The sequence below is a fragment of the Carcharhinus amblyrhynchos genome, chromosome 11 (genome assembly GCF_965287045.1).
Source record: "Carcharhinus amblyrhynchos chromosome 11, sCarAmb.v2.hapA, whole genome shotgun sequence".
Classification (NCBI taxonomy): Eukaryota; Metazoa; Chordata; class Chondrichthyes; order Carcharhiniformes; family Carcharhinidae; genus Carcharhinus; species Carcharhinus amblyrhynchos.
In genome coordinates, this window is record NC_137334.1 from 61,715,856 (window position 1) to 61,741,170 (window position 25,315).

A 25,315-nucleotide genomic window follows, 5' to 3' on the forward strand; every position below is an offset into this window, starting at 1 on the left:
ACAAACCAGCCTCCATCCACTGACTCTGTCTACACTTCTTGCTGCTTCGGAAAAGTGGTCAGCATAATCAAGGACCTCATGCACCCGGACATTCTGCCTTCCACCTTCTTCATCAGGAAAAAGATACGAAAGTCTGAGGTCATGTACCAACTGGCTAAAGAACAGCTCCTTCCCTGCTGCCATCATACTTTTGAATGGACCTACCTCATATTAAGTTGATCCTTCGCTATACCCTAGCTATGACTGTAACACTACATTCTACACTCTCTCCTTTCCTCTTCTATGTATAGTATGCTTTGTCTGGATAGAACACAAGAAACAATACTTTTCACTGTAAATTAATACATGTGACAATAAATTAAATCAAATTAGCCTGATCCTGAGGGTAACAAGAACAACAACTTGGTATGGAATGTACTCATGTACATATTGATCAGGTCAAGTCACTAACTTTGAATATTATTCAATGTTAATTTCATTGTCTTGTTTTATGGATGATCTTTACAAAACCGCTTGTTGGTTAATGGATTCCCATTATGACTGCTCCATTAAAATATTTATTTCAGTAGATGTACAAGTGTAATCCCAGGCTCAGATCAGATCATGGTTAAATGAGGTCAGCTATTATGTAGGCATATAGAAGGAACTTTGCGTGCAGACTAGAGTTTGTTGCAGATTATTTTGCCAATTTCAATAATCCTGCTTACAAGCTTCAGGTCAAGGAAATGCTGGCACAGCATCAATATTTTGAAAGCATTGTTTGTAATTTAGTGATATAAAAATTGCAGCTCATTTGCTCAGGGGTCCTCACCCAGAAGATGCTGATTTCTGCAACCCAGTTTTGTTTTTGAAATGAAAATCTGAAAAATAGGGCAGAACAAAGCAGTTCCCAGCGACTTTATCACTATTTGGAAAAGAGCATGCACTCCCAGATAAATGACGTGTTTATCCAAAAGGAAGTCTCCACCCTTCTCAAGCACCGTCTGTTTGTTCCTTAGCTGCAACTGTTTTCAGATCCTGACTAGTCTCAGTTGCAAGGCAGCTCCCAGACTAGCTTCCTGTCTCTGGTGTAGTTTGTTTTCTCTTATAGGTGCAATGGCTATCCAGGGGGAATGACCATCAGTTCAAATCAAATCATTCTTGCTTTTTGTCCTGCGTCCTGTCCCATTTTGGACCAGTGCCATTTTGGAATTGTCAACTTAATTCCTTCACTGAAAAATCGGCACGCTAGGCATACATGTGCCAGCAGTCTGGACTGGGTGAACAACTAGGTGAGACAAGGCATTTCAGAAGAAATAAGCACTTGATTCATCTACTTTAATTGGCGTGCAGTTCATTTAATTTCTACAAGTTAAACAACTAGTCCATTTTTACAGACAGAACTGAACTTCACCAAATTAACCATTTTAGGGTTAAGTTTTGGTATCGTACAATAAAAGATTAATTTTTCCACAAGAGATTGAAATCCTAAAGATAATTCAAAACTCCCTTGCAGTATTTGCTTACAATATATATTTACTATTTTAGAAAGCTTTGATTAGAAATGGAAATGTGTTATAATATTTCGAAGGGAGTGAGAGGCACAATATTTTGGAGTTGCAAAAAGAAATGTCCCAGAATTATAGGACACAAGGCCATGTGTATCACTTTGGAAACAATGAGCTCCTTAAGTTAGCCACAGCCCCAGAGGAAGGTAATAAAAAGCAGCCCAGTCCTGGAAGAAAATTGTAAAGGGAGTCTTTAAGGGGTAGCACCTGTGTGCACCACCTGGAAGTCAGGCCCAGAGTTTCATTGGTAACAGTCTGGAAACAGCTGGACTGTCTTACCACATTCTTAACTCATGTGCACATTTTGCAGCACAGTTTAAAAGGCGGAAAGAAAGAAAACATGACCAAAATTTCCAGTTATTTTTCTACATGAAACAGAAAACAGACTCCAAACAGACTTTCTGGGCTGGAATTCTCTGGCCGTTCACACCGCCGCTGCCAGCAAGAAGGGAGAATTTGGCGCTCAGCCAAATCTCCGTTCACCGCAGTGGGACTGGAGAACCCCGCTGGTGTGCAGGGCCAAAGAATTCCACCCTCTGTTTCCAACAAAATCAAAAACAGATCAAAGCACATTTAACATTACAGTTATCAGCCCGACCCCCAGCCTGCCAATGGCACTAACTGGACAGGAAATGATCCTTTCACCTGTTGAGAAAAACCCCATCAAATGTTCTGGAGCTTTCAACTTTCCATTTGTTCATCATTTCAAGAGTATTTTTTCCTTCTTCTTTTAGGTTATAAGTGACACTTGTACTAATGATCCAGCAAACTGATGCTCGACTGATTGGGGTCTGAAAATAATAGATGGTTGAAGAATTTAAAATGCTCATACCAAATTTATGCACAAATCCACAACGTGGAGTTTCGTAATTTTCTGAACTTGTTTATCCAAAGATTCCTGAGAATGAAGGCCTAATGATGAAAGGAAATATGAGATCCTGCTTAAACAATATAAGGCCCCTTAGCATGGCAGGGTGCAAGTTGTGGTAATTCACTAATCCCCTAAATGATTATTCTATTTCTGAAAGACTTCTTCCAATAGTAAATATGTTAACCATTTATCTTTCAAATTGAAGAATATTTATGTTTTTAGACATGCAGTTAAGTGCCTGTAATCCCTTTGTCCTACACTTAATTGCTACAACATTTCAAAATTCCGTCAACAGAAAAGAAAGATAATCTGAAATTACAATAGGGTCTGGAATGCACTGCCTGGAAATGTGGAGGAGGCATTCAAGAGGGCATTACATGATCATTTGAATAGAAACAACAGGGAAAAAGCAGGGGAATGGCACTAAATCATGATGCTCGTTTGGAGAGTTGGTGCAGACACGATGGGCCAACCAGACTAGTTTGCACGCTAACAATTCTGTGAATGTACAACAGTATAATTGAGGGATTTTTAATGTACATATCACCCAAATGAAAAAAGACTTGCATTTATATGGTGCCTTTTTAGACTAACAGGACATCACAAAGCATCTTACAGCCAATTAAATACCCTTGTTGAATTGTAATGTAGGAATATAACACATGATTACATTTTACCAGTTAACCAAGAGCAACTGGATTAATATTGAGTGAAATAAAAACATTCAGCCTTATTTAATATTGCTTTCTATAATACACCTTACACATTTAAACTCCAACTTCAAGTTATGAGACACTTTCTTCAATTCAGTACATATTAACTCAGTTTTGCTTTGAAGTCTTATCTCATCTCATCAAAAAGGTATTATAGAAAGTGGCTTGTTCAGCTAACAGGTGATTTTATTGAATAATGCAACAGTTAGATTTCTTCCTCCCCAGCATTTTGTAGTCACTATTCACAGAAACCATTTCCTGCAGCAAGATTCAACCCAACCACAATGTTCATGTGTTTTCACAATTGCATTGCTTGCAGGTTATTCTTCTGCCAAATCTTTCCCCCATCTCCAATATAAAACCACAAAGAAAACTTCAGCACTAAGCACATTCTGATTCCATTAGCACAGGAGGTTTCCACTTTTCAGATTTAACAAGATGTTCTTATGGCTGTATTATACACCTGGTAATAATGTTAACAAAAGTCACAACAGCAATGCAGCAATTTCTTAATTTAATGAGAAGTCAGCAGCTATGCTATTTGCCATAACAATGTTTATCTCTTCATCCAGACTTTATACTTATCTCTGGCTTACACAGTCACAGCACGTGAGTTTCCGGCTGGTTTATCTAATGGTAACTCTTGTAGCAATAGGAGTAGGTGATTTGGTCCCTCCAGCTTGTCCAGTTATTCAATGAGGTTGTGGTTGGTCAATATCCTAACTCCATTACCTGCTTTGATTCTATATCCTATTATACTCTTGGTTGGCCAATATCCTTCAATCTCAAATGTAAAATTAGCTTCTATTGTTTTTATGGGGGAATCCCAAGGGGTGGAGTTTTCCTATTTTGAAACTGAGTGTGGTGATGGGCAGCTCCAATGGTGCCTTTCCCACTGGCCAGAATGGCAGGATCCCACATCATATTCCACACTTGGAAACTAATCAGATAGACACTGCTGTGTGGCACCCAGGGGCAAAGAAACTCCTGTACTCCCCAACACCAGGCAGAGTACTGATCTGAGACGGTGACACATGAAGACCCATGGGTCCAGCAGCATGGTGCTGTCCATGAAGACTAGCTCAGCATGGAGATGAAGAGCAGGAACTCGTCTACCCCAGCAAAGTGGTGAACAGTGCAGTACTATTGCTGTGTTGCACTCACCCTGAAATCTCTGATGAATTGAAGATCACCAAGTACACACCACCCTTTAGTGGTCAGGTTTTAGGCTGATATAATTTCCCATTGGCATGACACAAAGTTGAAAGGCCTGACAGGGACAGCCGTTTTAATAAGCATTCATGAGATGCAAATAGAATTCAAACCACCAGCCAACGGGAAGACTGACCCGCCATTAATCTGCCATTTGGGGAACTGCTATGCAATTTTGGGCCACGGGTTTCTGACTCTTTGGCTCCTGCTAGATTCTCCACTCCCTCCCACCACCAAATACATTGTGGACAGGATGGGAGAATTCCACCCAAAGTTCTACCACTCTTTTCATGTAGCACTGTTTTCTAACATCATTCCTGAAAGGCCTGACTCTGATTTGAAGGTTATGAGTCTTTCATCCAGATCCCTCACAGATAGATTTAAGCTTCTCTTCACCCAACCAATTCCTTTCAAAATCCATAAAAATCTCAATTAAATCATCCCTTAACTTTCTATATTCCAAGGAAGGCAAACCTAGCTTATGTAATCTCTCTTCATAATTGTTGGAGCAAAAGGTAACATTCTGGTGAATCCAAGCTGTGCACCTTCCAATGTCCGTGCGAGTGGTATGGCGCCCAGAACTTTACCCAGTGTATTCCAGTAGTCAAACCAGGGCTTTAGATAGCGGAAGCACAATGATCTTCCATTTACGTTTTTGTCCTCTAGTTATAAAAGTGAACATTTCATTAGCTTTTTGACTTTTGTTTTGGTATCCGACTGCTGCATATTATTTGATCTTCACATGAAGGCATGAATTTCCGTGAACCTCCACTTTTCCTAGCTTTTCACCACTGAAATAATACTCAGATCTATTCTTTGTAGGTCCAAAATGAATGCCCTCTTACTTACCAGTATTCAAACTGATCCAAAATAATTTCACCCACTCATTTGCTATCAATGTCTCTTTGTAGCTTTATTCCCATGTCTATGCTACTTACTATACTACCAATCTTTGTGTCATTGGCAGTCTTGATGGCTCTCAATTGTCATTAATACAGAATAATTAAGGACATGGCACGAATTCTCATGGGACATCACCCGTCTCTTTTTTCCAATTTGAGTAAACCACATTATGTACTACTCATCAGCTTCTTTTAAAAATCCAATCTCCGAGGGCAAAACCATGCATTCAATTCTATAGGCTTTAATATTTGCTGTCTCCAATGTGAAATCTCCTTGGATGCTTTCTGGAAGTTCATTTAAACTACATCTGTAAACACTACCCTGCCTACTAACTTTCATTACTTCCTCATGACCTACATTTATAAATCCATGTCACCTCTCAAATCAGTTCATCTCTCACTGTGCCTAGTCACTTTGCCCTTAATTACAAATTCCACCAATTGATGTTGGAATAATTAGTCTATAATTTCCTTTTTCCTCTCCCTCACCCTTCTTAAATAACGAAACTGCATTTACAATTATACAATCTAAAGAAACAATTCCTGATTTGAGAGAACCTTAGAGGATTATGACTAAAATATCTGCAATTGCTTCGCCTACTTCCTTTAAAACCAAGACGTGGAAACCATCAAGTCAGTCTTTAATACCATTACTTTTTCTACTACTGTTTTTTTGCTTACATTAACTTTAGTGAGTCCTTGACTCATAAGGAATTTCCCTAATATGTCAGGATGTTATCCTCTTCCTCTATTGGGAAGACTGCAACTATATAGCAAATCTACCATTTCCTTACTTTCATTTGGAATTTTAGCCGCTTCTGTTTTTAAAAGGCCCACATTGCCCTTGACTAAGTTTGTTCTTCAAGTGTAATTGTAAATCCTTGTTGTGGTAATCTAGATACCCTTTGCCAGTTCCTTTTCTTTTACCCCTTTTGGAATTTACATTTCTTTTATTTTCTTCCTATGCAAGTTCTTTGTATCTTTCCCCATCCCAGAGAAGTTACACCATTCTTTGCACCTTTATGTGACCATAAACATTTCATGCCTGCACTGATTTTCACACATCAGATGTAACATTGCCTGCATTGTGATGTTTTCATTATGACTCAGAAGACAGCATTCCTCACAGGATCTACAGGAACCAGTCCAATCTTGCTCAGTTCTGAGGTTATACGTGTTCTTTTTGCTTCGCATGATTATAAAAATCACTACAAGAGCCCTCCTATTCTCTCCCCCATCCACACCCTTCTGACTTCCATCCTCTGAAAAAAATATGTGATAGCACAATTTGTTTTTATATGCCAAGCAGTAAAGATGTCAAAACTCTCTAATCAGCACTGCGGCACTGCTGCCTCACAGTCCAGGAATCTTGGTTCAATTCCAGCCTTGGGTGACTGTGTGGAGTTTGCACATTCTCCCCGTGTGGGCATGGGTTTCCTCCGGGTGCTCCAGTTTTCTCACACAGTCCAAAGACATGCAGGTCAGGTGGATTGACCATGCTGAATTACCCCTTAATGTCCAAAAGTGTGTAGGTAACGTGGGTTAATGGAATTGGCCTGGCAGAAGGGTTGTGTGGGCCTCGGTAAGATGCTGAGTCGGTGCAGACTTGATGGGCTGAACGGCCTCCTTCGCACTGTAGGGATTCTATGGAATGACAAACGTGATGAAATGAGGATAGACTGAGGTTGTTTTCCTTGTCTGCTGCTGGATCTACAACATAAACAAAGGAACTAACTTGAAACATTGGCTGTTTGTTGTGAAGACCTGACACTCAGTACTGGAGAAAGAGATGTTTCCATATCTGCCACTGCTGACTTCTCAGCAGGTCCTCAAAGTATCAAACAGGCAGAGAAAGGGCATGGACCGCTCACTAGTTCTGGTTATTGTTATCTCTCTCCAGTGTGCCTCCACCTTCTGCTGAAACTTCTCCAGCTGCTTTCAAAGGTTTCTTCACTCCAAGGTTTCTTCAATAAAACCAATGTGCCTTTTTACATCAATATCTCCATGGCTGCCACCATGTTAAGAGATGTGCCTTTCTGTGTCCTTTTCTAGACATGGGACTTAATTCTCGGGTGGACTGCAGACATGCTCTGGCATCAGATTAACACTTGCTTATTGGTACAACATCTAAACAAACTACAGAGTAGTCACATTGCTCCTAGTCATGATCCCAATCTCTCTCGTCCAATACAATGGAGAGAGAGAGAGAGAGAGTAATCCATAGCTGATTGCTGTCAGTAGTAAACCATCGTCTACATCATACATTAGCATATGCCATCTCATAACTCTTCATGCTACAAAACTTTATGACCCCAATCAGGCCTGAGGGGATGGCTCAGAGGGATTGCAAGATGTGAAGGACACTATCGTCTGAGCAATGTAAAAGACACTTAAATGTAGCTGATCTTACTTTTCCAGCACAATTCACACACAGTAGCAGCAATCCCAAAATTGAATCAGTTCAGGAGAAAGGACACCCTAGACAGATTTTCTCTGACGATGCTGAAAGAATTAGGGTATCAAAAATTGCATCTTGTGCATTGGTCAAATTTAAGCAGTAATGTTTTTGCTAAGTATGTAAAGGGTACTTCATATAATTATTTTCCATATACTCGTGATAAAAGTCTAATTAAAATAACTTAAAGCAGCCATGCAATAACACAAGCTTTAAATAGGACCTCTCTAAAATGTTTTAAAGTTAAACAATACAATAGACAGGATATTCCATTAATCTTTTCATTAAATATTATTTTGTCAGTTATCTAAGATCCTCTTTCCCAATAACACAAATAACCGGTTTGGCCTCCTAAAGTCCTAAGTTCATTGAGCGCAAAAACCAAGTGCTCTGTGCACATCAGTACACTAAAAACTGTAATCCTCATCCAACTAATGGGAAACACCAGGGGAGATAGATATAAAGGATACACAATTGCCCAACACAAGTGAGGCTAGGAACATATAAGCCAACACTGTCAAATCCTTCGCAGCTTCTAAAATTATAATGAGAAAGAATAATGAGTAGCATGATCAGTTCCTTCACAATGTGTGTTATTTGCATGCGCACACGCAGTCACTATTCTGTGGCCTGAACTTTCACTATCAGGGAGAGCTGCCCCATCATGGTAAAAATGGAAGGCAAGCCCAGAAATCCTAAATCCTGCCCCCAAACAAGGCACTTCCTATTTTCACAGCAGCAGGAATGGGGTTGAGTGGGGTTCACCCAGAGGTAGCTGGCCATTTAAATCATCACATACTATCTGATTATTTCATTTAGGATGAAACATTAATGTTGGCCAAATACAGTATACAATTTGGAACTTGTGAAAATGTGAAGCTAATTCACTCAGCAACACACTATTTATTTGTAAAAGCATAAAAGAGTAAATTTGGAGATGCATTAAATATATTGGCGCAAATCTTCTGGGTCTCCGGATAGTCAGAGATTGAATACACTGTGGAAGATGTGCTCAGGGAACCCCTGGAAATAAGGTTTCCAATCCTAATTGGAAGCTCTAAGCCAGTAGTGAATAATTGTGAGAAAGGTACTAGCTTTCCAATGCCACCTCAATTGCATTACTTTATATTCGCCCAAGGGATCTAAATTTACACAATGATCTAAATTGGATATATGCCCTTTTAAAACTGATAGATAGATTGTATCAGTTAGGATTTTATTCACTGGAGTTTAGAAGAATCGTGGGTTTCTCATAGAAAATTATAAAATTCTAACAGGGCTAGACAGGGTCAAGATGCAGGAAGGATGTTCCCGATGGCAGGAGAGTCCAGAACCGGGGGTAACAGTCTGAGGATACAGGCTAGACTATTTAGGACTGAGATGAGGAGAAATTTCTTCACCCAGAGAGTGATGAGCCTGTGAAATTCTCCACCGGAGAAAGCAGTTAAGGCCAAAACAATGTTTGTTTTCAAGAAGGAGTTAAATATAAATGTTGGGCTGAAGGTGCTCAAGGGACATGGGGGAAAAGTGGGAACAAGTTACTCAGTTGAATGATCAGCCATTATCATAATGAATGGCAGAGAACACCTAAAGGGCTGAATGGCCTACTCCTGCACTATTTTCAATGTTTCTATGAGCAATGTTACATTATTTTCAATTGTATCATAAACTTCTAAAGATGTTTGGTTTTCTTCTTCTGAGGCAAGGAAGCGGGGGGTGGGGGGAAATCTTCTTGTGTATTAATTCTGTTTCAGTAATGTATTAATACTGACTGAATTAAAGATCTAAACTAAATTTATGAAAACCTTGATATTTTCAATTTGTGCACACTGGATTAGAAGTCTGAATTTGTCCAAAATTCATTCAAAATCAACAGTTGCCTCAGTGGTCAAAGTAGCTACCCAATTTTAGATATGAAGGGTGGGAAATGATAACTGGCAAAGGCCTGCAGCCATGAAGTAATTTTCTCATTGTTCTGAAATCTGGGTGAAGCAAGGTTACGCCCAGATATTATAAACACAGTTCATTATAAAGCCAAGGAGTTGATGTGCTCTCTGATTAGTGTATCTAATTGAAAAAATAAAAATAAATCCACAGAGACATCTCACTGTATCTGGTAATCTCAAACCGCCTCTTTCCTGTAAAGACAACTCGCAGACTTAAAATTTTCAGTCCATATCATGGGCTGTCAATACCCTTAAGAACAGATGCACCCTGTTCCAAACAGACGGCAGTAAAGGGACACTTATTTTTGATAACTTAAGTACCATTTACTGTAACAAGGCAGCTTTGACTGGTGTGACTCAGGAGTAAACTCATAAACCCAAGAGATCTGGATGTGGGCGTTTTTCAAATTGATTTCCCACTACCCAAATTTGATGCAGTCTGAATCAAACTAGTTTGAATGTAAGTGCTACTTTAAAAGAAATGGTAGTTCAACAATGTAAATAATTATTGGTGGTTCAAAGAGAGCAGGGTAAAAATTTTACTCTTTTCTCTGATGGGAGAATGGATGAATTGTATTTGAAGCAAAGTATCATATTACCACAAGACCATAAGATCTAGCAGCAGAATTAGGCCACTCGGCCCATCGAGTCTGCTCCACCATTCAACCATGGCTGATTTTTTTTCTCATCCCCATTCTCCTGCCTTTTCCCCATAACCCCTGATTCCCTTATTAATCAAGAACCTATTGATCTCTGTCTTAAAGACACTCAATGACCTGGTCTCCACAGCCTTCTGCAGCCAACCGTTCCACAGATTTACCACTCTCTGGCTGAAGAAATTCCTCCTCATCTCTGTTTTAAAGGATTGTCCCTTTAGTCTGAGGTTGTGCTCTCTGGTTCTAGTTTTTCCTACTAGTGAAAACATCTCTTCCCGTCCACTCTAACCAGGCTTCGCAGCACCCTGTAAGTTTTCAAAAAGATCCCCCCCACTCATCCTTCTGAACTCTAACGAGTATAGACCCAGAGTCCTCAACCATTTCTCATACGACAAGCTCCTCGTCCCCAGGATCATTCTTGTGAACCTCCTCTGGACCCTTTCCAAAGTCTTCCTTAGATATGGGGCCCAAAACTGCTCACAGTACTCCAAATGGGGTTTGCTTGATACAATCTCAGAAGTACATCCCTGCTCTTGTTTCCTAGCCCTCTTGACATGAATGCTAACATTGCATTTGCCTTCCTAACTGCTGACTGAACGTGCAAGTTAACCTTATGAGAGTCTTGAACAATGACTCCAAAGTCCCTTTGTGTTTCTGATTTCCTAAGCATTTTCCCATTTAGAAAATAGTCTATGCCGCCATTCCTCCTTTCAAAATGCATATCTTCACACTTTTCCACATTGTATTCCATCTGCATTATACATGGAAAAGAGAAGGAAGTGCATTTCACAACCAATACCCAAAGAGTGGCATGATATGAAACTCACTATCACAGAGAGTAGTTTTAAGTAAATTGATGCGGTTAAGTAGAGGGTATACAAGCATTCAGGGAGGAGGGAACAAAGGGTTACGATGGTAGATTTAGATGAAGAAAGATGGGAAGCAGTTTGAATGGAGCATAAACTCCATCGTGGACTAGTTGGACTGAATTATCCTATGTAAAAGCACATTGCAACCATTTAATTACTTCTTAATGTCGTCAATGTTGTAATGCCAGGTAGAACATTAGCCAATTCATGCATAGCAAGATCCCACAAACAACAATGAAATACAAATCAAATAATCTGCTTTAGTGATGTTGATTGAGGGATGAAATATTGGCCAGGAAAGCAAAGATGAGAATTCATTAAATAGCAACGTGGAGGGACAAAGAAGAATTAGAGAAGTCATGAATCAATGGTGGACTGAGAAAGCTAAGTAGCTGCAACTTCTCGCCAACTACCAAAGGAAATCTTCTTCACCCTGCTGAAGGAAGGCTCCTGAACAAGAGGAGGATGAAGGAAGTGCTTCAAAGACACCCTGAAGGCTTACCTCAAGAAAGGCAACATTCATGTCAACACCTGGAACAACATTGATCAGAAGAGGAACCTCCTGATTAAATGGAGGCAATTCTTTGACAATACTTGATGGCAAGAGGAGGTCTAGGGAAGATGCCTGAGAAAGGAATATCAGTGATCTCGAGTTCAAGGGCCAATTCCACCTCCCGGAAATGTGACTCTAAGTTTGAGCTTATCAGTTACGCAAGGACGCACAGAACCCATGACCGATGACACAGAGTTTCTTAGGTGGACGATCGGACTTATTAGCGAGAGATTGCCAAAGGGGATTGGCCAGGACAATTCTACAATCCATACCCACTAATGTGGAAAGTGTATAGAGAGAAAAAGGTGCATATGTGCATCAAAATATGACCTTCAATGATAACTGATACAGTTAAAAATGTAAGTAATATTTGTATAAAATCAACAATTTAATGATATGGTTGGTGGTATTATCACTGCTGGATAAGAAGCATTTAGATTACTGTAGAACATCTACTTCTACACTGAAAGTGCAACTACGTTACATTGTTTACAACATTGGTACTGTCTCTACCTCTGCAAAATGCATAGCTTAAATACGATATGAACCCTACAACACCATGAAGATCTTGGAGTGTGGGACAGTTTTAGACCAGTCACAGTATTGATCACAATCAGTCATAATCTATTTCACAATGCTTCCTCCCTTCTTTCTCTCCCACAAATGACAAGTAAATGTTAAGTTAGCATAGTCCCAGATGACCAGATGCATTGACTGGTGGTGATTTAACCTGAGCATCACCACATCTCAGGCAAGTGGCAAGGTTGACAGGACAGGGTCTTCATGAATAACCTCAGCTAGCTTGGAAATTGAACCCGCACAGTTGGTGTTGCTAACCAGCTATCCAGCCAACTAAGCTAAACCAAACCAGAAGTGGTGCATTTCATTTGGTTGATCGATTTAAATTGATCTTGTTGAGGTCCTGTATAGTTGACTGAGTAAGTGCACTCCTTGTTCTAGCAATAGGCTATAGAAACCTAACCAGGTACTATCCCTTATCATTGCTGAATCAATCAGTTTCAGTATGCGGAAGCACTGCCACTGACAAAAGTAGTTTGCTTCAATGGGTTGTCCTTGCCATCAGATGAAATACGCTTCTTCTACTACCTGCATCGTAGGTACTAACCACCGGATACACATGCATCATCTTGACATGGAAGTACATCTCTACTCTTCCATTATTACTGGGTCAGAATCCTTTAATTCCTTTTATTGGATAATTACAGGAATATCATCACTACATGGATGAGAGCAGTTCAAGCAGAAGGTGCAGCGTCACCTTCTTCTAATAGGTAAATAGGCAAGGCAATAAAGAAGCTCTTGCCTGCTTGGCCCACAGATCAAGAACAATTTTCTTTTCATTAATTTTACTGTGATTGGGATTTAAGTTCAGGTCCTCATTATACACATCTAGCTGGTGTTGCATTTGGAAAACTACTGAGCCCCAAAATCATTACATCTTTTATTTCATGGACTTAATCAACATTTGAGAGATCAGATAAACACGAAGTGCAATTTCCTGTTGTGAGCATTTCCTGCAATTGAAACAAAATCAACTGCGAAGTAAATGCTGCGATAGTAAATTCATCTTCAATTAAATTGTAAAGATTTTAAACAGATAATCTTGTAGTTGGATGTCAAACATAATCACCATTACACAGCTGGAGTGAACACACAATGAGTTAAACAATATCGGCTGTTTTCCCAGTGTTTACCATTTGGGCTTGGCTTCCTTTTTAACAATGATCTCTAAAGATCTATTTGTAAAATATTCTGCCCCAAACTTGCAAATTATGGAAAGCCCCAACTATTTTTAACCATCTATATGTTCCAAATTATGAGTCAAAGGTGTTCTTTATCCATCTATTTTAGAATTGAGTTCCCTGATGTAACAAAGTGGTGTCAGTAAGTAATACAAGGCATGCAATTTACCTTCAGTATTCAGTCTGCATTGTAGAGAATCACATCCTGCCACATCAGCTAAACCCAACAGACAGTGAGACAATGGAGGATGACAGTTTATGCCAAGCAATGACCATCTCCTAAACAGGGAGGATCCAACCATCTCCTCTTGATATTCATTAGCAATACTACTGATTAAATCTCCACCATCTATAACCTGGGAGTTACTATTCACCAGGAACTTAACTGGAATAGCTACATAAGTAAACTTGCTGCAAAACTAGGTCAGAGGCTGGGAACATACAGTGAGAAACTCACCTCCTGACTCGCCAAACACTGTCCATTCTCTACAAGGCACAAGTCAGGAGTATGATGCAGTACTCTCTACTTTCTTGGATGAATAGACCCCAAAGACAATGTAGGAACTCAATACAATCCAGGGTAAAACAGCCCACTTGATCAGCAGTCTATCCGCCACCTTAATCATTCACCATCACCAATACACAGTAGTAGAAGTGTATACTATAATACAAGATGCATCGTGATAACTGACCAAGCTTCCTTTGACAGCAACTTCCAAACCCACAACCTCCATCATCTCAGACTGCAAATGCAGCAGCTGCATTGGAACATCACCCCCCACAAGTTTCCCTCCAAGTCACACACCAACTTGACTTATATTACCATTTCTTCACTGTCACCAAGTCAAAATCCTGGAATTCCTTTCTTAGCAGCGCAGGTATGTACCAATAAGAGATCAACTGCAGTGGTTCAAGAAGGCAGCTCACAACCATTTTCTCAAGTGCAATTGGGGAAGAACAACAAAATCTGGTCATGCCACTGATCTCACCTCCTATGAAGGAATTGTCTCCTGTTTATTAACCCTGTTAGAAATGGTTTACTTTATCAAGCTATCGAAATCCTTCAATATTTTAAACAACTCTATCAAATCCCTATGAGCTTACTGTTTTCTAAGCAGAACAGAAAACTATCTACCCAAAGAGCTGCAATCTCTCATCCCTGGAACCATTCCAGCAAACGTTGCCGGTCATTCCATCAACTTATCGATCTTCCACTGATCAGTCATGGTTTTTACATGAAATAAAACTTGGAAGTGTTGTCAACTGTGTTATAGACTTCAAAAGGCCATAAACAGGCCAGTTGAATGGACAGACACCTGGCTGATGAAATTTAATGCAGAGAAATGTGAAGTGATACACTTTGGAACAGAAAGACTTGCGGTACATGTGCAGAAATCATTGACACAGAGAAGGCGTGACAGGGCAGGTTGAGCAAATAAGCATAAAGATTCCTGAGCTTTATAAATAGAGGCATAGAGCATGAAAACAAGAAGGTTATGACGAACCCTTTTAAAAACACTTGTTGGCATGAGCTGACGCATTGTGTCTAATTCTGGACACCACATTTCAGGAAGGATAGAAAGGCTTTAGAGAGGGTGCAGAAAAAGTTTACCAGAATGGGTCCAGGGACAAGAGACTTCAGTTATGTGAAATCAATATGGTCAGATCAGAGAAATTGGGCTGTTCTTAGCAAAGACTGAGAGGGGATTTGATTGAGGTGGTCAAAATGCAGAGGGAACTAAACACAATAGATAGTGAAAAAGTGCTCCCACTGGCTGAAGAGTTGAAACCCAAAGGACGCCAATATAAGGTGAATGGCAAAAGGTCCAAACAATGTCATGAGGAAAAATCTTTCTACACAGAGAGTGGTTTAGGTTAATGCGCTGCCAGAGTCAAATTCAATTTTGGTTTTCAAAATGAAATTGGATAAGCAGCTGAGGAGAAAGAATTTACTGGGTTATTGAGGAGTGGGATCTGCTAATTTGCTCTTGCAGAGAACTGGCAAAATGGAAAGTCAAGTGGAAAACAGCCTTGTTCTGTGCTGCAACCTTTCGATGCATCCAGTAGTTCAAAGCATCCTACTGGGTAACAAAAAAGGGGTGTATAATAGGGAGTGGTGTAATTATGAATGAATCATGTGTGAAGAGGCATGCTGTCAGTCATCGTGAGAAGAGTCAAAGATAATGGGAGGGATTTTCCAGCTGCGCTCACCCCAAGGCTGGAAATTCCTGCCCGAGATCAACAGATCTTTGCATGGTCTGCCTCCACCTGCTACAATTCCCCTGGTGGGTGGGATGGGAAAATTCTGCCCCAAACATTGCTACATTTCAATCAATGAAAAATGTATACATTTAAATGTAGTTCCTGACTTAAATAGTAATACAACAGTAAGTGAACTGTATGACATTAGCAAACTGCCAAAATTGCCATGAGGAAAAGGACATCAAAATGTCAAGAATTGAAACTGCATTCAAAACTATTCTGTAGGTTTCATTGGACGATCACACCCAGCAACCGTGCAATTACCAAACTTCATGTTTGTCATGGGACATGAAATGGGACCTATCAGAAATATTAGTTTCTCTATGTACTTTAAACAAGGAAATCACCACAGAAAGAACAGGGCAAAGCTGACACCCTCAAGGGTCAGCAACTCATCATTAACTGACAGCCACATCCTTCCTAACCATGTACGAGCTGAGACAGTTACTTCTCCCTCAATGAAAAGCAAGCTAGAAATGAGATGAAAAATACATTGACGCTTGAAAAAAAGAGTTTAAGGGAGAAAGATAAATCGCAAGTCTCCTGAGGGAGAGCATTACTTTAACAAGGAGTTTTCTTTAAACTTGATATAAGAGTTCCTTCATCAGTATTCCCTGTAACCTGAGTTTACCAATAAAAACATGCAAACTTGGATAATCAAGTCATAGTGAAACTTCTATTCTTTGAAAGAGGCATTTTAAGCCCTGGAATTATTTCTTTAGTGCCAGATGATAACGTCTTATATAAAAAGCAAATGACGCAATTTCCTTTTGGTGATTGGTTGCATTAGATAAGGCTGTTCCTGATTTTGTTTTTTCGCTCTAGACATAACAAAGCTCGAAAAAGTTCATCAAAAGAGGAATGGTCTGAGCAACAGAGACCTCAACTGGATTCTACATGTATTGCTGTGCCTGTGCTGGGTGTGCAGCATTCAAGCTCTATCGATTAGACAACTTTGCTCCAGCACTTTTCCCTCCCAGATTTTATCAGCCATTTCCTTTACACATGATTTCCTCACCAAGGATTCACATCTAGGCTGTTTCATAATATCTGGTCATCCACTAAATGATATTGGAGATTGTGCATTTGAATAGTCACACAGAGACATTAAAAGTATTTAAGTGGACACTGAGGTTATGAAAAGTTTAATTATTAGTCACAAGTAGGCTTCCATTAACACCGCAATGAAATTACTGTGAAAATCCCCTAGTCGCCACACTCCGGTGCCTGTTCAGGTACATTGAGGGAGAATTTAGCACGGCCAATGCACCTAACCAGCACGTCTTTCGGACTGTGGGAGCAAACACACGTGGACACAGGGAGAATGTGCAGATGCTGTACAGACAGTGATCCAAGCCGGGAATTGAACCTGGGACCCTGGCACTATGAGGCACCAGTGCTAGCCACTGTGCCACCATGCTACCCAGTGATATAGTGCTGGAAATACATGGCAGGTCAGGCAGCATTTATGGAGTGAGAACAAACAGTAATGTTTCAGAGCAATGGCTCTTCATCAGCAATAGAAAGAATTAGGAGATGTAATAGGTTTTAAGCAGGACCTGAAAACAAGGTCAGTTGTTGCTGCCTGTCACATCCTTTAATAACTAAGGGTTGATTTACAGGATTCCATCAATGGCCCCAAATGCAACTATTTCCCCACTGCTTTCTCCTCCATTAGCTCTTTTGGAGTTGATGGTGGACGGATAACTTTTGGTATGCTGTGTATCCAGGTCATGGTGCGCTGATCCCCTCGCACCAACCCTGATGATCCAAAATCCAGAAAATCCGTGTATCCGACATATGTTCAGTCCCAAGTTCCCAGATACGGGGTCCGCTACCTGTACAGAAGGAGGAAAAGAGGCAAGAGGAGGAAAGACCAAAAGGAGTTGGTGATAGGGTGGAAGACATGAAAGGTTAACTGACAGAAGGTGCAAGGCAAAAGGAGCAGTGAATACAGTAAACTAAATTAAGTGGAGAAGTATTAAACTACCATTTCGCAATGCAAGGAGTGTTCGGGCCCCTACATGGTGTGAAGCAGGACAGATGTTGCATCTCCTGTGCTTGCATGGGCAGATGCCATGGATAGAGGAGGGAGTTGGTTGACTGAAGAGCGGATGAGGTTATAGTGCTCCCTCAGAGTGCTAAAAGGTGAGGAGAGGGGCAGATGTATTTGGTGATGACAACACGTAATTTTAACAGTTTCAGATTTCCAAGCTCTAACGAACAAAGAACAGTACAGCATAGGAACAGGCCCTTCAGCCCTCCAAGCCGCGCCAATCTAGATCAACCACCTGTATCCTTCTATTGCCCATCTGTTCATGTGTCTATCCAGATAAGTCTTAAATATCACTAATGTATCTGCCTCAACCACCTCACTTGGCAGTGCACTCCAGGCCACCACCATCCTGTGTGTAAAAACCTTCCCCCACACATCTCCACTGAACCTTTCCCCCCTTATCTTGAACTTGTGCCCCCTTGTAATTGTCATTTCTGCCCTGGGAAAAAGCTTCCAACTGTTCACCCAATCCATACGCCTCATAATTTTATAAACTTCTATCAGGTCACCTCTCAGCATCTGTCTTTCCAACAATCCCAAATTATTCAATCTCCCCTCATAGCTAATATCCTTCATAATAGGCAACATCCTGGTAAACCTCTTCTGTACTCTCAAAGCCTCCACATTCTTCTGGTGGAATGGTGATCAGAATTGGACACAGTATTCCAAATCTGCCCAACCAACGGTTTTTATAACTGTAACATAATTTGTCAACTTTTATACTCGATGCCCTGGCCAATGAAGGCAAGCATGCCATATGTTTTCTTCACCACCTTTCTCACCTGCTGCCACAACTCTCATCCCAAATTGAAAAACTGCTTCGAGTTTCTTCCTAATTTCTGCCTTTTGTTTGCCTTCACATGGTCCATCTCCAACTTCCCTGACTTCTCCGTCTACTTTTGGGAATAGTCTGTCAAATAATTTCTTCAATTAGCCTATCAACTCTCCTAGCAGATTTGGAATATGGTGTCCAATTCGGATTGCCATGCCACCAGAAGAATGTGGAGACTTTGGTGAGACTACAGAAGAGGTCTACCAGGATGTTGCCCAGTATGGAGGATATTACCTACGAGGGGAGATTGAATAATTTGAGATTCTTCTCCCTGGAAAGACGGAGGCTGAGGGGCAAGCTGATAGAAGTTTATAGGGGTATAGATAGGGTCAACAGTTGGAAGCTTTTTCCCAGGCCTTGATAATACTTTCCCCCACCTCACTTTCTAAATTCTTACAATATGTCTTTCTTTTTCCTCAAGTAAAGATTCCTCTGCACTATGGTTGGCAGGTCCCTCGGCCATGTCTGTTTGGGAATAGACAGGGATGGATTAGAATGTATTAATACAGGGAGTTGATGGAAAGTGTGTGTTTTTCTCATTGCATAAGGTAAATTTAAATTGTTCTTTGATGAAGAGGCTTTGTCTGACTATAATTTTCCTAAAATTCTCATTAAAAATATAGATTTAAATTGGGAAATGTTGTTTTTCTACAATCTCGGATAGTATGCCACAATTCAGGAATGATTGCTTTGAATAAAACCTCTGATCTTAATTGTGAGCCAGTTCAGAAACAAAGTGATGCAAGAAAAGATACAGGAGGAATAATTCTAGTTATGAACAGTCAGAGGCAGCAAAAGTGATTGCAGAATTTCCGAATCAAAATTTGTCACAGAAAAGACTAAGCCCTCAGAGTGACACTCAAGACTTAATGGCAATTGACACACATTAAATGGTGCCTGTTCAAAACAGGCCCGACCATAAAATGCCTTGAATTGTTTATTGTTGTCATAAAATGGAGTGGCTTAAAAAAGCAGAAGAAAAACCATAGTGAGGGGTATTCAACTCTGATCTTAGAAAGAAATGTCAGGAATTTTGGGTGATAAGGTATGTCGCATGGTTGACCATTCAAGCAGCATTTCCTTCTTCCTGCTCCCTCTGAAACCAATACATCACCACATGCCACAACTACCTTCAACTTCCTGAGATGTGGTGACTTGCCAGGGAAGTAACTGTCAATATCCCATTGGAGGGAAGCCGCCTTGATGAGGTGCCATCTCTCTTCAGACTGTCAGAAATACTTATTTGCTGGAAGCCTCAGCCGAGGCCTTTATTGGAAGATATTATTCAAATCTTCCACTACCTTACTTCCCTTGTTGGATTTTCAGGGGCTGCAGTGGTGTGTTCCTTCACCCTTCAGTAGCACATAGCAAGGATCCGCTGACAGCTCGAACCAAAGAAAATGGGATAGGGTTGAGGCAGGTACGGAATAGTGTGTGGAACTATTGTCCTGCTGGAACTTCACCCAAAAATAAAATCGGTGTTTCCACAGGCCAATCAACTATTGATTATAATGACTCTGTCAGCAGTTTAAAAGACTAGGTCTCGAATCTGCTCAACCTTTTAACTAAAGCAAGTAACATGGGAAGCATAGTCACATCCTTGTTCTGTAGGAGAGGTGAGAAAAATAAATAAATAAATGTGACAGAAAATGAATGCAACCAAGCCAAACATAAAGAAAGGGGGGCTTAAACTGGAGAAGTAAAAACTTCCTATTGAGTGACAGGGAAATTCTAAGCATATTTATGTTCAAGAAAGCAGCTCACCACTACCTTCTCAAGGGCAATAACTTGCTAGTGTTATTTCATCCCATGAAAGAATAAATAAAGAATGTTTGTTATTATATCAGTGCATAAGCAACAAAAGGAGGAATTCCAATAATTTATTTGCCTCCATTACAATCAACATTTTATGACTGCCACTGATTGAGACACAGTGCACTACATGAGCAGTAAGACCAATCTCTCTGAAGATTTTAGCCATGTAAAGAGCCACCATTTATCAAACTGCTGCTGACAAATGTATTTTCTTACCAGGATCCAGATGTGTGAAAGTGCCAATAACAAAATCCATTGTGGAGACAGCCAGCAAGGCTAATAGTAAGAGCTGAAACCGAATGATCCATTTGACTCCGGCAAGATTAATTCCCAGTAATCCTATCAGCACCGCAATGGAAATTCCCCGGACTGCCCAGATGTTACTGAGGTTCAACAAGTTAGCAATGGATTCAGCAAAACCGGTGATATACATAGCACCTGCAACACACTGAAAGAGAGCACTATTTTATCTTTGTCATCAGAAGCACATCTTGTTAACATTGTTTGCTGGCTTTTATGATGGACAGTTGCCTAGTAAAGTAAATAGCGTGCTAATCCTCTACCCTTTTTAATGTTGGTTATTGATCCTGATATTCTATTACTTTAAAAGGTGCAATGTAAATATAAGGTGTTGTTATTAAGGCACAAGCTTGAAATCTAAAGTTAGGTGACTGGTTAAGCCTCAGTAGGAACTTGTTTCTTCCAACTCTGGACACCAGAGGAAGGATGCCAAGGCCCTGGAGCAAGCAGAGAAGAGATTAACTAAAATGGCTGCAGCAATGAGAGAATTCAGGTTTGTGGAAAAGCTGGAGTTGTCCTCCTTAACGGCAGAGAAGATTTGATGGTGTTCAAAATCATGAATGGTTTAGACACTTGTAAATAAGGAGAAACAGTTTCCTGTGACAGATGGGTGCGTAACCAAAGGTCAGAGATTTAAGGTGATTGGCAAAAAAAAAGGGAGTGGCAAGAGGAAGCATTGTTTTACACAAAAATTATTGTGGCCTGGAATACACTGCCTGAAAGCGGATTCAATCGCAACATGCGGAAGGAAGTTGGATAAATACTTGAAGGGGAATAAAAAACATTGAGCTTCTGGGGAAAGAACAGGGGACTGGGATTGATAAGGTAGCTTTACAAAAGAGCTGGCACAGAAATGATGGGGCATGTCCTCCTTCTGTGCTGCCTCATTGGATGACTGCCAGGAACAGCTTTATCAGCAGACATGATGATTCAAATAAATGGCAACAATTACTGACCTCGCCAATGACGCCGACAACCCCATGAAAGAATAAAGAAATTTAAAAGTACTGAACAGACATAATCTCACACTTCCCTCAACCAATAATGCTAGTCTACAAGCAGTCAATACAAGGCAACATTCAAGTGGAATAAAACTTAAGTACAATCATTATAAACAACTCCCCTGAATTAGATTACCTCAATCCAACACGTTTCACATACCGAGTGGCCAGTAAAAAAAATGACTAACTCGCTGCTGTTGCTGGTCACAGGAACAGGAATATGAGTCAGCTATTCAACCCTTCATGCCTGTTTTACCACTCAAACCCTGGCTATTCTGTGATGAGCTTTTACTCATGAAGATGCTGTTTACTCCATCCTTCCCTATTCTTTAATTGCGCATGAAAGTGACAAATTGTATTAATGATTGACAATGATTTCTTCCATCATAGCAAAAATGGCAGATTCCATCCTAAAATTGGAGGTCCTGCCCCTAAACACAGCACCTACCATTTTCACAGAAGCAGGAATGGGCCTGGGCCAGGGTTTGCATACGCGCATTTTATGGGTGCAGCTGCCCATATAATCAGCAGCTGCTTCCACTCAAGTTGGATTTTGGTCTTATGTTTAATCTGAAACACAATGTGCACACAGTAAAGCTGGTAGGAGCAGGCCTGAGGCAGTGGCAGCAGGCCTGAGATGGTAAGAGGGACATTGCCAAGGCTCAACTGTGAGGATGCATCCTGAGAGATGAGTGACAAGAGGGAAAGTGGATGGAATAATGACCATGGTGTTGTTCGTCATTCATCCACTGAGTCTTGGAAATTAGCTAAATGACTGCAAAAAACCTGTACCAGGTAATGGTGGCAGGACAATGCCATCTCCATGGCTGTGTCTTGTGAATCCATTCCATGGTTTAAGTGCTTCAGCAATGTCCCAATGTCCCTTGTGAATAGACAACACCAATTGCAATTTTCTTTTGTTGGGAAAGCTTATGATGGGCCATCCATGCCAGGTTAAGCTAACTAAGGCAGATACTAAAATAAAACTTTGACTTGGATTTTTGCTCTTGGGTCAAGAGCACAGGGTCAGGACATTTCCCTGCTCCACCAACCCGACCCAGAGGAGGAGATCTGGAAAGTCGGGTTTTCATTCCTTGAGGTAGCCAGGATTAGAAGACAGGCACATCACCTCCATGAGACAGGTGGTTAGCACTGCTGCCTCACAGATCCAGGGACCCAGGTTCGATTCCCGGCTTGGGTTATCCATGTGTCTGTGTGGGTTTCCTCCGGGTGCTCCGGTTTCCTCACACAGACCAAAGACATGTGGGTTAGGTGGATTGGCCATGCTAAAATGCCCCTTAATGTCAAGGGGACTAGCTAGCGTAAATGAGCAGGGTTATGGGGGTGGGATCTGGGTGGAGTTATGGTCAGTACGGACTCAATGGGCTAAATGGCCTCCATCTGCACTGTTGGAATCTACGAGACATGTGAAGGCTTGACAGTTCCAATGAATTTCTGCACTTTCTTAAAAAAGATACGCACATTCAGATCTACTTTTAACAATCACAAAGGGTGCTTAAACTACCCCAAAGGATGCCATACCTCTCCCAATGGTGGCTGGCATTATATCCAAAGATGGGCCTTACCTCTCCAGAAGGATGCCCAAGCTATCCAAACAAAGTTCAAAACTACTCCTCCAAATTCTAATCTGCACACTTCAGATTGCAGAAACCTACCTCACCAAAATCACACAAGTGGAAGCAGCAACCTTCAGGGATCATAGATATACCATTTATAAACAGGCCCCATCATTGCACGCCCCCCCCCATGCCTCCCCCCCTTCCCACCTACAAAATTGGCAGAGGTTAGATTCAGGGTTGCACTTCCATACTCTGCTCACATTTTCATGCAGATGGACAGTAAATTCAGTTCTTTGTTTGGGAGGAAGCATTGCAAGGAATTACTAAAGTAGTTTCTCTGTAAATACACTTCCAGGTGGTCCAGCAGATATTGTTGGATTTTCCAACGATTTGAATCACCAGATTGCCAGAAAGAGCCTGTGTGACTAATCCTTTTGCACAATGGATTTGCCATAAATAGACTTTTATGTACCCAGTCATTAAGTGGTTATGGGCACTGCTGGGAATTCAATAGCAAACCTGCAACAATGACTGAATACCATCTACAGGACTTGCACACTAATGATGCTGGGCCTTCACAAAGAGAGGCAGTTTAAATCATGGTACAGAAGCAAACAGAACTCTAAAATGTTTCATTAAAAACCTGAAGTCTTGATTACCTGTCCAAACACGTAGAGAAATCCAAAGGTTCCTCCTACTCGACCTCCCAGGACTGTAGAAAGCATGGAATATACACCACCATTTCCCAGACTGCACCTCTCCAACACGCCAATTCCAGATAGAACCGTCACCAGAGCAACCAAGATAACCAGGGTCACCATAAATATTCCCAGTAGGACACCGGTATTTCCCTGAGATTGAAAAACTACAATAGTCAGTAATTTGACATCACTCAGGAATTTCATGATAAATTGAACCATACCTCACAGCCATAGGTACATATTAATTTTATTAACAACATACGAACATTCTTCTGGAACCATTGGTGGCACCACTCATAGGCTTACAGACAAATAACTCTCCTCAAAGACAATACAGAAAATCTAATCAATTGGTCAGTCATGTATCTGTGCTGCGAGGAAGTTGGTAGGGGTGTGAATGCAGGGATGTAATTTCTAAAGATCAGCCATGACGTCACTGAATGGCCACATCTCCATGTTCCTAATATACAGTGAGCAGTGATAACTTTGGGGGAGCTCATGATTTCTTAAGATATAGGAGCAGAATAGGACATTCAGCCCATTGAGTCTGCTCTGCTATTCGATCATGCGTGATATACTCATCCCCATTTTCCTGCCTTCGCCCCATAACCCTTCAACCCGTTACCAATTAAAAATCTGCCTAATTCCTCCTTGAATTTACTCACTGTTCCAACATCCACTGCACTTTGGGGTAGCAAATTCCACAGATTCACAAGCCTTTGGGAGAAGCAGTTTCTCTTCAACTCTGTTTTAAATTTACTACCCCTAATCCTAAGACTATGACCTCTCGTCTAGAATGCCCCACAAGAGGAAGCATCCATTCCACAGATACTTTATCCATACCTTTTATCATCTTATATACCTTAATTTGATGAGCATTGCATTCCCAACTAAATCATAGGTATGAAGAGGTATTTCTTCCTGTTCCTAAAAATGCGGCAAACACGATAAATTTAGGGGAAACAATACTTGTCGTCTGTTGTAATTTGATTCCTTACATTTTTGACCACAGGTCAACTATCGCTGAGTCAAAATTGTGGAACGTCATTCCTAACAGCACTGTGAGTGTGCCTACATCAAATGAGATCTTTAAAGTTCTGAAGGGTCATGATAGAATAGTTTCCACTTGTGGGGAAAAGCAAAAACATCAATGTAAGGAAATCAAACCAAGAATTTGGGAGAAATGTATTCACTGAATAGAGAGAATGTGAAACATGCTAGTACAGGAAATAGTTGAGGTAAATAGTACAAATGAATTGAAGGGGCGTCTAGATCAGCATG

At 40.7% G+C, this 25,315-nt stretch overlaps 1 protein-coding gene across 1 annotated transcript in view; it reads right to left on the reverse strand.

The window, feature by feature from the left end:
* slc12a8 (solute carrier family 12 member 8) overlaps positions 1-25,315 on the reverse strand; it is a 131,701-nt gene that overhangs the window by 62,080 nt on the left and 44,306 nt on the right. The window contains exons 4-5 of the mRNA XM_080199238.1: positions 23,993-24,184; positions 20,669-20,900 (exon numbers count right to left, since the gene is read on the reverse strand). Coding sequence (XP_080055364.1) covers positions 20,669-20,900; positions 23,993-24,184 — 424 coding nt within the window. The remainder of the gene's footprint in view (positions 1-20,668; positions 20,901-23,992; positions 24,185-25,315) is intronic.